Below are 14,182 nucleotides of genomic sequence, written 5' to 3'. Positions count from 1 at the left end.
CAAACGTATGAGCGAAAAGGCTCATTTTTCTAATCACGTATTGATATTACTGACGCGTCCCAAAAACCCTCCAAATCATCCTTTTTGAACATATTATGTTGGTGATGTTATCGGTTCAATATATGCAAATGAGGAAAGTCTAATATACAGTCATAAGATTTCTAAAGGATTTCCTTATTTCTTAATTCATGCTGATCCAGTTGGCCAAAATGGGCCCGTATTACGCTTTGTCTTTTGTTCCTGTCCTGACTTGCAATGGTTAGTTGCCCAATGAGATCTAGTGTGAGTATGATTTAACTCCGCTTTGAACAGCAATCGCTGACGCTGTGTCATCATGGGTTTTTTATCCTGCCTGGACCGATTGTATACAGGCTGTCATGATACATCAGGAACACTGACTATGACGTAAAATGAATACACTTATTCATACCACCGTGCCGCGAGCCAGGGTATATAGTCCTTCAGATGACACACGATACATGTTGACAACGTGAATAGTGGACGCCAACAAATCCTTGCTATAGGCCCTTTCAACATTATATAAATATGTTTGAATGTTGGCTGCACAATGCCCCTTTCAATGTGACTGGTTGTGTTATGAATATAAAAAAGGGTGATAATCACAAAAAAGATCAACATTCATTCATTATCATTTCCTATCATTTCAATGGAGGGGGGGGGGGGGGGGGGGAGGGAGGGGGGGGGGGGGGTATGGTCGGCGTTCACTTCTCTGCATTCAGACGCCTTATCATGTTGTAGATATTTTGACTATAGGATTACAGTTAACAGTATGCTTTGTCTGTATTCGTATGTTGAAATACAACTTCTTTGAACCATATGACTCAGCGTGATTGGGGACCTTGAGACTAATCCTACTGCGTATATGTGCTGTGTATGTTAAAATAGAACGGATACAACACATTTGTTCATTATTCACATTGACATTGGATATTTTGTACAGTAGTAGTGTTTAGATAAACAGATTACCCGTTTGTAGGCATGAAACGTCATGCTGATACAAAATAATGTCAGTGAACAACAAGGTGAGGGCCGATGTTCCCTTGCGATGAAATCGTAAGTGCTGTTAGAGTGTCTATAAGTCCTACAAGGCTGGCGTACGTGTCCTTCAGTTGGCTACTGAAGTACAAGTATCTCAGAGTGTTTCAAGTTACGCGAGAGCCTTCTTGCTCAAGTAGAAATGACACACCATGGGTTGGAAAGACTATATTTAGGATTGCCATGCTGATATTATGTATCATGTCACGGTCTAATAGTTGTTTAAAATGACATTGGTTTGGAGAGTAGCGCGTCATCTCAAACAAAAATAACAAACAGAAGTTTCGTCTGTGTTGTACAGAAGCAACGCAGGTGAAAGTTCACTCTTTGTAGCGGGTTGCCGTGTTCAACTGCATTTGAATCACCTTAATTATGTAATAAGTTTTACTTTTGTTAAGGTGAAGTTGCTTTGTCGTGAAAATGAATCCGAAAACTGGAAATTCCATGAAGGAATTGGTGTCAAGTACTGAACAGCTGAGATTAGAAACCCCAGAGGGATGGCGTGGACCGGAGAATGGGGCGTCATATGTGAACAGAAGAAAGGATAGCGCTCAGCGCCGTAAGTTGGAACATTTTTGTGTATATTCGTTACATAGAAGTGACGTTTTGTTTAATTGTGTCTGTTGTGCAGAAAGTGTGCAATATATAGAAGGATGTTATCGTTTATGCATCCCTGTCTACAAGGGCGTGTTGACAGTACACAGTGTATTGTCACTCTTAACAGCATTGGTGAACATGTCTGAAAAGGGTAGCTGAATAGATTCATGACATAGCAGTGACAGAGACCGGGGCCCGTTTCTAAACGCGAGCATAGCAGTGTGAAGTTGAATGTCTGTGCTACAGCACATGAGGATCGGCAGACGGAGCGCGACGATCGCACTCTGAAACGGGCCATGGCCACCTCAACATAAACTTTCTAAGAGAGCTTTCAATAAAGAGGTTATCATTTCCTATCATTTCAATGGAGGGGGTGTGTGTGTGTGTGTGTGGTTGGGGGGGGGGGGGGGGGGCGTGGTCATTATAACAAGCAAGCTGCGTATAGGTCTGTATGATCTTAAATCAAAAGGGGAACGAAATACAACAAGACGTTACCATACTATTCAATTACATTTTAAAATATATTTTAATGTTGTTTCAAAATGTACTTTGCTACTGACTTACTGGAGATTTAGTCTTTCAACAAGAGAGCTCTTAAATTTAGTTCGTCATAAACGACATTTGAGAATCAATGTTAGTCTGTCATACAGACCCTCAACCAATTAAATCCAATACAGCCCATGCAAGTCTATACGATTTGGCAAGTCTATGCTACTGCATATCTGAAAAGGAAGAACGTCTTTTGGCTCCTTTTCAATATATTTTATAACTATAGTTTAACAACAGGTATTTTTCTGTAAACATTATTTATTTCAGAGACTAGATGTTAGTCTTAATCAATATTGGAGATGAGGTGTAATCTTTCTCACATCGGAAATATCGTTACATTCCACTGATATTATATGGTTCCAGAAGGTGGAGCATCCGCTGAGATCGGAATCACAGTGAAAGTAGGAAATTTAGCAATAGCAAAGGTATGTGCGTTGAATGCGACCATTAGTCATGTAACTTAACAAACTCTTGCACACCAATTGTATATATCTACTAGATCGTAGTATATATATATATAAAAAGCATAGTAAAGTTCTAACTCTCAGGCACAATATAGTAATAATTAATTAAGTGGAGTAAGATTGAACACAGTTTTAATTGGCTAGCGCTTTCAACTCGTACGGGGTACGAGTTGAAAGCGCTAGCCAATTAAAACTCAGGCCATAACATAAGTTATTAAAACTGTGTTTAATCTTACTCCACTTATTTAATTATTACTATATTGTGCCTGAGAGTTAGAACTTTACTATGCTTTATATATATAGATATATAGATATAGATATACATATAATGGCGTCAATCACATTCTGTGTTGAATGTTACATCTAATATGGTTATATGGTTGCATTATCCCAGAACACATAAAATAACACATGCATGACCAGTAAGATATGTCTTCATCATCAGGCAGATGTGATTGTCAACTCCACAAATACAGAGCTCGACCTGTCAACATCGGCGTTGTCCAAGGCTATTGTGAGTGTAGGCGGCTCCATAGTACAGACGCAATGTAAGGAGCTCTTTCCACGGGGTATGAGAAATGGTGACGTGCTGCAGATACGAACGTATGTTGGCAAATTACGCTGCAAGGAGCTGCATCACTGTTGTCTTCCAAATTACAAACCACACCAGCACCATGAAGAGGTGACGTCAACGGATAATCTTCTCTGCTGCTGTTACATAGCTTTGTTTATAGCTTTCTTCGCCACATATACTTTTAATAACTTTTAAATTAAAACAAATGGCGTTGATGCATCAGTTAATTTGATTAATTATCTTTGTTGTATTTGTTGTTTAACGCCGCACTCAGCAATATTCCAGCTATATGGCGGCGGTCTGTAAATAATCGAGCCTGGACAAGACAATCAGTGATTGACATCATGAGCATCGATCCACGCAATTGGGATACGATGACACGCACTAACCAGGTCAGCGAGCCAGACAACCCGATCCCGTCAGTCGTCTCTTACAAGCGTAGTCGCCTTTTACGGCAAGCATGGGTGGCTGGGACCTATTCTAACCCGAATTTTCACGGGTGAGAAAGTCCGTGTCACTTTGATGAATTAGGAGTATTCCAAATTATTGGTTCCCTCTTTGGGACGACAATTGGATGATCTAAATGAAGTTGATGTTGCCCAACGCCATGGATCTTGATTATACTATCGACTATTGATTTGCCTGACCAAGACTGACCGCGCAGATAGCTGTAATATCGCTGATTGCGGAGAAATCTCTCTCTTATCTTGTGTCATTTGCTTCGTTTTGATTGACACATCTGTCTTATGTGTCCCTGTGGTTAAGGCACCTTTGTTGTGTGTCCCTGTGGTTAACATACCTTTGTTGTGTGTTCCTGTGGTTAACACACCTTTGTTGTGTGTTCCTGTTGTTACCACACCTTTGTTGTGTGTCCCTGTGGTTAACATACCTTTGTTGTGTGTCCCGGTGGTTAACACACCTTTGTTGTGTGTTCCTGTGGTTAACACACCTTTGTTGAGTGTTCCTGTGGTTAACACACCTTTGTTGTGTGTTCCTGTTGTTAACACACCTTTGTTGTGTGTCCCTGTGGTTAACATACCTTTGTTGTGTGTCCCGGTGGTTAACACACCTTTGTTGTGTGTTCCTGTGGTTAACACACCTTTGTTGAGTGTTCCTGTGGTTAACACACCTTTGTTGTGTGTTCCTGTGGTTAACACACCTTTGTTGTGTGTTCCTGTGGTTAACACACTTTTGTTGTGTGTTCCTGTGGTTAACATACCTTTGCTGTGTGTCCCTGTGGTTAACATACTTTTGTTGTGTGTCCCTATGGTAAACATACCTTTGTTGTGTGTTCCTGTGGTTAACATACCTTTGTTGTGTGTTCCTGTGGTTAACATACCTTTGCTGTGTGTCCCTGTGGTTAACATACCTTTGTTGTGTGTCCCTATGGTAAACATACCTTTGTTGTGTGTTCCTGTGGTTAACATACCTTTGTTGTGTGTCCCTGTGGTAAACATACCTTTGTTGTGTGTTCCTGTGGTTAACATACCTTTGTTGTGTGTTCCTGTGGTTAACATACCTTTGTTGTGTGTTCCTGTGGTTAATACACCAGCAGTAATGTGTCATGTGTCATGTGGTTAACACACCTATGCCTATGATGATGTGCTGTGTGTTTTATAGGTAACACACATGTGGTTATGTGCAATGCGTCCTGTAGTTAACCTACCAACCTAATGTGATGTGTGTCCCTGTGGTAATTATAATGTGTTATGTGTCCCTGTGGTGTTGCGTGATGTGTCCTGTGGTTAACACACCTTTGATAATGTGTATAATGTCCTCGTATACAGGTGTTACGTCTCACAATACATCAGTGTCTCCAGAAAGCATCTGAAGCAGGACACAACAGCATAGCATTTCCAGCTCTTGGTGCTGGAGTCAGGAACTATCCGCCTCGTGTAGTGACAGATGTCTTTAGAGAAACAATTTGGGAATATTCACAATTAAACCCTCAGACTTCTCTCAAAGAAATCATGGTCGTCATCTTCCATAAAGATCAAACTATGCTTAAGGTAAGTAGATGTTTATTTGGGTGAACAGTAACGCCACGTTGATCCGGACACACTGTTATCCGGGCAACTATTGTTATAGTTATACATGTACACAGAGGACATTCATTACTCCCTTAATATTATTTGTTAATACAGAAATGTGTTTATTCGAAAGATAATACTTGGGTGAGTTCTATGTATATAACAACGTTTCGCTAACCATATATTAAATGAACTTTACTTTTCCCACTGTATGGTATATTCGAGGGAATTCCCCTTGAGAAAAAGTAATTTCTAAATTGATTCTGTTGTAACAAATAACATTAAAAAATAAATAAATACCACTTCATTATTGACTATTTACAAGGCATTTATCGACACGTTTGACGTGGATGCCCGCTACTGGCGAGTTACCACCCTTACCGAGCAGAAAACGGGTAAGATTCAATGCTTTATGCGTCACCATTTGTTTCATCACAACGAGACGGTTCACTATAAATGGTCCACGACCAGTCACGTACGAGACACCAATCATATTCATTTCAGTTGGATGACGATGTTTTGATTATAAATGAATTCTTTCTCAGTTGTTGCTTATGACTTGTCATTGGTTTGTTGTAAAACTCATCTATGAGGCAGATCTTAGCTTTTCCGTATTTCTAAACTCAGCGGTAAAACTTCCCCGTGTCACCTGCGTTTTAGACCTGCCCAAAACACACTTTCAAGATCACTCGTATTTCAATCATGTCTCCTGTGTTTCAGAGTTCTTCCAGGGCTACTTACAGCTGGAGGTGAAGCAGGGCGACATCCTCACGGAGTGCGTCGACGCCATTGTAGTCCCCGCGGACAGCATGTCAGTATCAGGTGAGTAACGCCGTGCCATCTAAATAGGACGAAGTCAACATAGTCACAGCAATTATATGAAAATAAATATGCAGTGATAATTGTCAATTCTGAGCTGGGACATTTAAGATGATTCAATATCATTTATATACTGATTCCCAACATCACCAACACGGCAACTCATACCCTGGGTTCCTTGCGGTCAACATGGTACCTCCATAGGCCAGCGAGATGTGACGGTTTGTCATGTCTGAAAAGTCATTTCAACATGTTTTCTCATATTTAGAAAGTCTACACACTTTCATAAACATGTGTCATAAAATGGATTCATTAGAAAAAAATATCCTACAACGTGAAAAAACATTTCCAATTGCGTATTTTTTCTTTGTCTACATTAGTTGTACATCTCCACGTCCTGTCATCGATGCCATATGGACAGCTGGTGACACGGTCACTTTGATGAACAAAGATATATTGTCATGCGCCTCACAGTCGCTGTTGTAGTAGCGTTTCTATATAATTATGCAAACACGTGTGAAGGTCATTGACAGGCCTGCAATACGCCATTCTGCTCTGATCTCAGAATAAGAGCGTTTGTTTACATGCAAGAGAAAATTCCGGTCACGCAAATTTGATTATGTCAGTAATAAGTAATGATAAGTCATCACTGCGCCGGCGTGTGGAATGTTTCCGGACTTTCTTCCGGAAGTACACAATAGATAGATTGTACCATAAGGCCAACTTCAATGGGAAACGAATACTTGAAATGATTTCCTAACACTTTATCTACTTGGTCGCATATCGCATATTGTCGATGTACAGTGTGCGGCCGATTAAATTATTTGTTTAAATATGTTATAAAGCATTTCATTAAGATACATATTAAACATAATTCCGATACTGTTTTAATTCCTTTATAATCACATTTTCAAAAGATCATCAACCACAAATAAAGATATTTAGAAAATATCGATTTTTAAATGTTTGTGACTTGTAACGCCTGAACCAAATTTAAATTTATCATTGAATGAAACTACAAAGCGAAAGTTTAAATATTGATTAAATCAGTAATACGTTTATGTATTATCCATTATAATAATTAATTTATAGAATCCGGTAAAACCTGAAAGATATAATTTTATAGGTCAGTATTACTGACAAAGATCAAACTGGGTGTGTTATTTGTTAATATTTTAAAAAGGCAACTATACCGTTGAAGCATGTTATTATTTAAATAGTTAAAGTGGTATGTCACATCTATATCAGAATTCATCAATAAATTTCAAATATTTGAACACATTTCTTTTTAATATAGCTGTCAGGGGAATTCTCCAAAGGCAATGGGATGAAGTGAAAGGAAATAGTTAACCCAACAGTCCTCTATTTTACACGTTCAGTTTCTCCTGAATGTACTTCGTCAAATCCTGTGAGAAAGCTTTCAATGTCAGTTACCAGAAATCGACACGTCCGATAAACAAGCGACCCCACGGTCCATAACAATATGTCTTGGTGGGGTCTCCATATAAAACCGGCATACGACCGTACTAGCACACACAAACACAACAAACGTCCATACACATCTTAATATGAGTAAGATAATCTAGAACGAGTCGCAAAACCCCATTTCTGCCCACCTCACCCGCATTTGCATGTATTCTGTACTACATAAATACATGCACTATGAACCAGATACATGCACTGTGAACCAGATACGCTTACATATGTTGTTTTCCTTGTATATTCCAATTATATTTAAGCCATAAATTGAGGAAATTCGAAATGACTGTACTTTGAAGAATTATGGATTTTACATCCTGCTTCTTTATTTTCACAATAGAGTCAAGTCTGAGGGCAACAGGAGCTATGATACTGCCTCTGCCCAAACCTCCAACGAAGACTGTCACCACTCCACGATCGTCTATAGAGTACAGCCTGTGGAAGTTGATCAGCAAGTGTCTGTGTAAAGCAGACAAGGACAAAGCCATGTCGCTCGCCATAACCTACCAGTCAGGTGAGCTGTGAAATCAGTACTTTATGTGGTGATAAGGCGAAACAATCAAGGGTGCTGCAGTCTATGCATTTTCGTGTTTTTTAAACGAATGTGTATTTTCAAATCGTCAAGAACCCGAGAATGTGACATTTTTATATCATGCAAGAGTTTGCAATCTCGCGACCTCGTTGTATCAAGTGGGTCCCCAAAACCTGAAATGTCGAGAAGGCGAAAATTCGTTTTTGAGTTTTCTCTTTCGGGCTTTTACTTGTAGTGCCGTGTATGCTTTCCTTGTACAACAAGTGCGCTCTTTACGACAATACTGGATACAGTTCTATCACAAAACCCTTGACCTTAGTAGAGTGAGCGGAAACATATACAACTTTCCCTGGCAAATGATCAATGCCCATTTCATTCATTCATACTGTTGTGGTACAACGAGGAACGCACAAGACAATGCGATCTCACCGCTACAAGTATCGTATATTAGGTAATGGAAACTACCAGAATCTGTTGATGCTTCTTCCGGATTCAACGAATTCGAGGGATTTCTCCGAATTAAATATATATTGATATATAATTTCTCTATAATTTTGCATAATGACCTATAGTTACGTAAATTTTACTTGTTATAGAGACGTTAACAATGTCACTGCAACATCAAAAGCGCGAAACCATCATACTGGGTTATTATATGTAACATTCGTCCCCAGGTAAGGTCCCAATGAGAAACGAGAGCCAATTCACAGACCTTACACATGTTAAACAATCCCTACCCTCAACCTCAGGGAACCCGAATGTTTCGAACTGGAATAAATCTTGTTCATCAAACAAAGAGACTTGGCAATTTTCAACACGAGCTCATTTGTGTTTTAAGCTCATTATGGTAGTTAATGTTTATTAGTTGTTGTTTTTGCAATGCTTTATTGTTCCCAGAATTTTAGATTAATACAGTATTCCGTCAAAAACTTGTTTCGGATTACATAGGATGACACAATGCACTTTTTAATAAATTTAAAGGTTTGGCAAAGAAACATTGTAATATTTCAAACCAAAACGGTTGCAACACACAATCAGACTCAAACATAGCATGTGTCAACAGAGAACTAAGAATCAAATGCTGAGAATAAAAGTGATCATTTTGTGTTAAAGTTAAATCTTGTCATCCTTTTTATAGCAATAAATTTCTCGATTGAATATATGTTTTTTAAGTAGTTTTAAAAGACCATCTTTTTTCGGTTTGGTTCCTTTGATTCGGTAGTTAATTATTTTCCTTATCTCAAAAAACAGAACGTGTCATTCACTCTTATTACAACCCGTGAACATAGATTGGAAATAAGTTTCACACAGTGAAACATACCATTTTAAATGTATTCACAATTCCTCAAATGCTTCCAATGAAACAAATCATTAATGTATTGATGAATGGATGAATGTTGAGCTATTTTCACAAAGGTAACACACACGAGGAGTTCTTCATCTTGGCTTTCAATAAGGCTATTATCAACAACCATGAGAAATTCAAATGCCTCCGAGATGTACGACTGATCCTTGCTGAACCTGCAGCAGTGGCTGAAGCTGTACAGGTATTCAAGGAGACCTTCGGTGAAGCAAGTGTAAGGAGATATACTATATCGGGTAAGGATATACGTGTGAGTGAGCAATGTTTTCAACCTTGGTGAAATCCACGAGCAAGGGAATAATGCTCACATGAAGCCACAATAGTCGGATCCAGGCTATATTATCAAGTAAATAAGGGTAAACGAAGGGTTCATGTCTAAATAATAATTTACCAGCCAAATATACCTTTGCCGAACTTCCCTCATGTACGTTTTGAGCCTGAACTTGTATGTTTTTGTTCTACCAAATGTTAATGATATTGACCATTATCGCAGGTTTGTCTATCTTGTCCAATACTTGGTCAGAGGACCTATGGGATGATATGGACGACAGTGACCTGACCACACCAAGGGTCATATCGGGTTCAGAAGAAGAGGAACTGACGGAAATATTTCGGAGAAGCGCTGGAAACACTTTTGAGATTGTAGACGTAGGTTTCTCCTTTTGGCGACCTATATTCTTCTAATTGGTAAATTACATGGAACATGGATAGCCCAGTTGTCCGAGAAGCTGCTGTAAGGGGTGCGTAGCCTTAGCCGAATCAGGATCCTCTGGTCGACGCCCAGATTTTCTCTCATTATGAACAATGGCCTGTCTGCCCAATATAGATTTCTTATGATTATGGAAACGGCTTTGTCACATGTATGTACGATTTTCACCGAAGTAGGAAATATGTTTGACCTTCATTTGGGAATTGATATACTTATCAAAGCCCCATTCAAAACAACACTCTCACTGTTTACATACGATTCAGGAATATGATCCTCTATTCTCCATTGTTTAATGAAACCGTTGTATTACAGATACTCCGCATCCAGAACAGGGATAGGTACCAGCAGTATCAGCTACTGAAGCAGGCCATGAACACCAGACCAGCTTCTGAGCGCGACATTAGACTCCTCTGGCGTGGCACCAACGTGGAGGATATTGATGACATTAATGCGCATGGCTTCGACATTCCCCGTTCTGGTGACAATGGTAAAATGATACACAATTGAATCTTATATTTATCACATCAAGAAGTTATTTTAATAACTACTTATACACACTAAAAGCTACAGTGCATTGAAAACTCTATACAAACTCTTCTGTCCTCTTTTGTGTATGTGTTTTATCTTTTTTTAATGAACAAAGTTCATTGTCATATGTGGCAACAATAGCTTACCATAACGCGATATATCTGCAACAGCCTACCGCAAGAGATGTCGCTTGTGTGAGTTCAAACTATATCTCCGGAAGAGATATTTCTCTCCCGATTGACGTTGACGGTTGACGGTTGACGTTACGTTAGCGTGAGGTTTAAATGATTTACATTAAGTGAACAAACTTTAACGTTTTTTTAAACACTTTTTCTTTAACCAACTCATAGTAACAATACCGAACTCTTTCTAGAAATTGTGACTGCATGCAAAGCCAAAACGTTCCATACATGTAACGTCTTATCATAGTAAAGTCGAAAAGTGACGTCACGTTGTGACCGTTTCGATATTATCACGTTTGAAATGATAAACTGTTAATTATTTGAAGACGGACTGATACAACATATTACAGCTAAAATGGATAGATATATCATTAAACCGTCCGTATGTTATCGGAAATGAGCGGGCCATTGTAACTTGATAATGCCCTCATATTGCTTGACGACTGGCCATTATCACGCCCGTTGTTAGGTGACGTCTTCGGGACATGGAAAGGTGACGTCACATTCAATAGATACGTCATCTGGTTTGTTCTTTGACGTTTCCATATTCGCAAATGTGACTCAGTGAAATTCGTGTTGATTGCAGTAACTGTTTCAAAACCGATATTGTTGTTTATTTTTATTTGATAACACTTATAAATTCTATCCATTTTAGCTTATCATTTGTGCACAGAAGCCCTCGATCTTTTCAACTGCACTCCTTCCTCGGGCAGTTAATGGAAGACCTCGGGCTTCTGCAAATGATAATGCCCTGAAAAATAGCGTTACGCTTTTAATACCAAAATATCTTTATATTACTGTTCACTGGACTTTCATAATAACATTTTCCAAATCACAAAATACAACTATGATGGTTTTTCTTTACCAATTATTCACAGACACCAACAACGGCAGAGGCATGTCTTTTGCCACAGAGGCAAGTTACGCTACTCGGGATAAATATTGCCATCGAGACACCAACGGCATTCACTACATCTACCTGTGCCAAGTGATCACCGGCGCCCCCACGAAAGCGGAAGAGAAGGCGTCAGACGCGACTGTGGTTGTAAATGATGTTGAAACTTCATCCCTGTATATCGTTTTCAGAGCAACACATGTCTATCCCCAATACCTATTTGCAATTAAACAGCTCGATTGTGACAATGGCTGAAATACGGTTTGCCTAAGGTTAACTTATATGGATGAAAACTGTTTTTGAACGGGACATTTGATTTTGCTTAAAGAGACTTTTCGGGAAAATGTATGCAATGCCACAACGTGCTCTTAAATCTTTGACATATTTATAAGCTTAAATAGTCAAAATGTGGTATGGGTATTTGTGGATTCTTAATGCCATACACCATACTTAAGTAACATATTACTATACTAGTATATATGCATTATGTGTGCATTTTAATTTAATGCTTATATATCTATTAGGACATTGAAGTATTTTCAAGCGCGAAATAAATGAAACAAGGATAAATCACAAAGTTCTTTGCCTCACTCAGACAACCGTTTACCTTCACCATTGATCATTCTATTTCTACATGCCAGTCATCACTTGCACTTGCCAAGACGTCTACATGCCGATATTTTCTACATGCACTTCATGCACATACATAGCACTGTTTCTTTGAAGTCGTTCATCTGACTGTTACTATTATGAATGTGACAGTGTCTGAGGACAACGATGTATATTTGAAGTAGTTCACATCACTTTCACTATTATGAATGTGACAACAATGTGGGAGAATTGCACTGTTTCCTTAATCTGACATGATTCTTTCGACTAGACTTTGAGAGGAGTTGCTTAGTTAAGTGTTTTATTGCGTTTGTCTACACACCAGATATCTATCCCTGACCATCATATTTATCTATGATTTCTCAACCCAGTTTTATCACAGAAACACTGCTGATTGGATGACTGAACCGCAAGCAGCGTAGTCATTCGTCAGACGTTTCGCCAACATTGGTTCATTGTGCTATATCTGTGTAGATACGGATTCGGGGTTAGAATTGATCCCCAGTTACTTTCCAAATTAATGTGTGCTGGTCGTAAGAGGCGATTACATGGGTCAGATTGTCGGGCTCGGTCACTTGGTTGTTTGTGTGCCATCGTACCCCGACGGTGTGGGTCGTAGCTCACAATATCGATCACTAGATTGTCTGTTATACTGGTTACCAGATAAGCCTTTGAAAAAAAGAAACCGATAACGCATGAGAAATACGCACGAATGACTGTTGGGGAATACATCTGTTTATAAACTCAGTCTGTTATTGTTATATCATATGAGTTGAGTAAATACCTTTCATTTAATGTATAAAGATGTGGCATGCTATGGCATATAATGAATGAATCAATGAATGAACCAATCAATCAATCGTTTTTATTTCCCCAAGTCACAACGCAGAGTCGCACAAGCATACACACATATAGATACAAGTAGTTTAACTACTTTGACGTATTTATATGTTGCTACAGGCTTATGTGCATAAATAGCTCAAAAGTCTGAACATATTTAATTTATAAATATAGACGAATAGATAGTTCAGTTATATGTACAGAAGACACATTAGATTCCAAGTTGTCACTGCTCTTTTTAAGTTTAAAATATATATTAATAAAACTCGAGTTTGCAAGGAATGCTAAATGACTCACCTATAACTTATAGACTCTTTATCAGTTGGGTTCGGATTGGATTGGGATTATACATGATTTATGATAATGTTTGACATTGTACGTGACGTTAACTTGCACACCATGTACACGTTTTACATGTAGGTCATTGAACGATCGAAATGCATTGTGTGGTGCAACAGTGATGTATCACTTTGTGATCTGATAAAAGAGAACCAAGGAATAAAGTCATTAAAACAGAGAAAAGGTTTGAATTATTATTTAATTCTTTATTACAGAAGACAAACGGATGTAGACATACATATAGCAAGTCTGGATAAATACACAACAACTAGTTAGTTGTTCCAATAGATTGTTATGTCAGACGTAATACATTCGCCTAAACAGGGCTTCATAAAACAATTCACCCATAAGCCTAGAATGTTATGATGCCCTCTCAAGCATTTAGCTTACATTACTTGAACTAGTCAGACTACAACGTGACCGGGTACATGGACAGCATAACTCAACATCATAGTGAACATCGAAACTTATCGCCTTATCTATATTCTATACATCCTGAGTGCTGCTATCGACCGAAGAGCAGAGAGATGGTCCACATAATAGTAATCCGACAACTGGTAGTCTGGAGATAATCAATAAAACTGATGACTAGTATTCATATAGTAAGCACACGCAGT

General features: G+C 38.7%; 1 protein-coding gene across 5 annotated transcripts; it reads left to right on the top strand.

Moving 5' to 3' along the window:
* Positions 1 to 904: 904 nt before the first annotated feature.
* Positions 905 to 13,233, top strand: LOC125378217 (protein mono-ADP-ribosyltransferase PARP15-like). Of its 5 annotated transcripts, none has more exons than XM_048393303.1 (12): positions 905 to 1,043; positions 1,455 to 1,615; positions 2,566 to 2,627; positions 3,112 to 3,348; positions 5,028 to 5,249; positions 5,596 to 5,665; positions 5,991 to 6,092; positions 7,909 to 8,082; positions 9,517 to 9,699; positions 9,957 to 10,111; positions 10,485 to 10,659; positions 11,761 to 13,233. In XM_048393303.1, exons 2-12 carry the CDS (start codon positions 1,477 to 1,479, stop codon positions 12,030 to 12,032), a joined length of 1,791 nt encoding a protein of 596 aa, XP_048249260.1. In that variant the 5' UTR covers positions 905 to 1,043; positions 1,455 to 1,476; the 3' UTR covers positions 12,033 to 13,233. The 5 variants fall into 5 exon arrangements, with proteins under 5 accessions (XP_048249260.1, XP_048249258.1, XP_048249259.1 ...); XM_048393301.1 differs by having other exon boundaries at positions 917 to 1,074; XM_048393302.1 differs by lacking the exon at positions 905 to 1,043 and adding an exon at positions 1,104 to 1,368.
* Positions 13,234 to 14,182: the final 949 nt, after the last annotated feature.

The sequence above is a fragment of the Haliotis rufescens genome, unplaced genomic scaffold (assembly GCF_023055435.1).
Source record: "Haliotis rufescens isolate VD_foot unplaced genomic scaffold, xgHalRufe1.0.p SCAF_12, whole genome shotgun sequence".
Taxonomy (NCBI): Eukaryota; Metazoa; Mollusca; class Gastropoda; order Lepetellida; family Haliotidae; genus Haliotis; species Haliotis rufescens.
The sequence above is the reverse complement of the archived record's forward strand: the minus strand, read 5'-3'. Positions and strand labels throughout refer to the sequence as shown.

Bases quoted from the DNA above. Each gene is read 5' to 3' on its own strand.
- LOC125378217 (XM_048393303.1), top strand. From the start codon at position 1,477: ATGAATCCGAAAACTGGAAATTCCATGAAGGAATTGGTGTCAAGTACT. The intron at 6,093-7,908 runs GTGAGTAACGCC...TTTTCACAATAG, and splicing joins GGACAGCATGTCAGTATCAG to AGTCAAGTCTGAGGGCAACA. The intron at 9,700-9,956 runs GTAAGGATATAC...CCATTATCGCAG, and splicing joins AAGGAGATATACTATATCGG to GTTTGTCTATCTTGTCCAAT.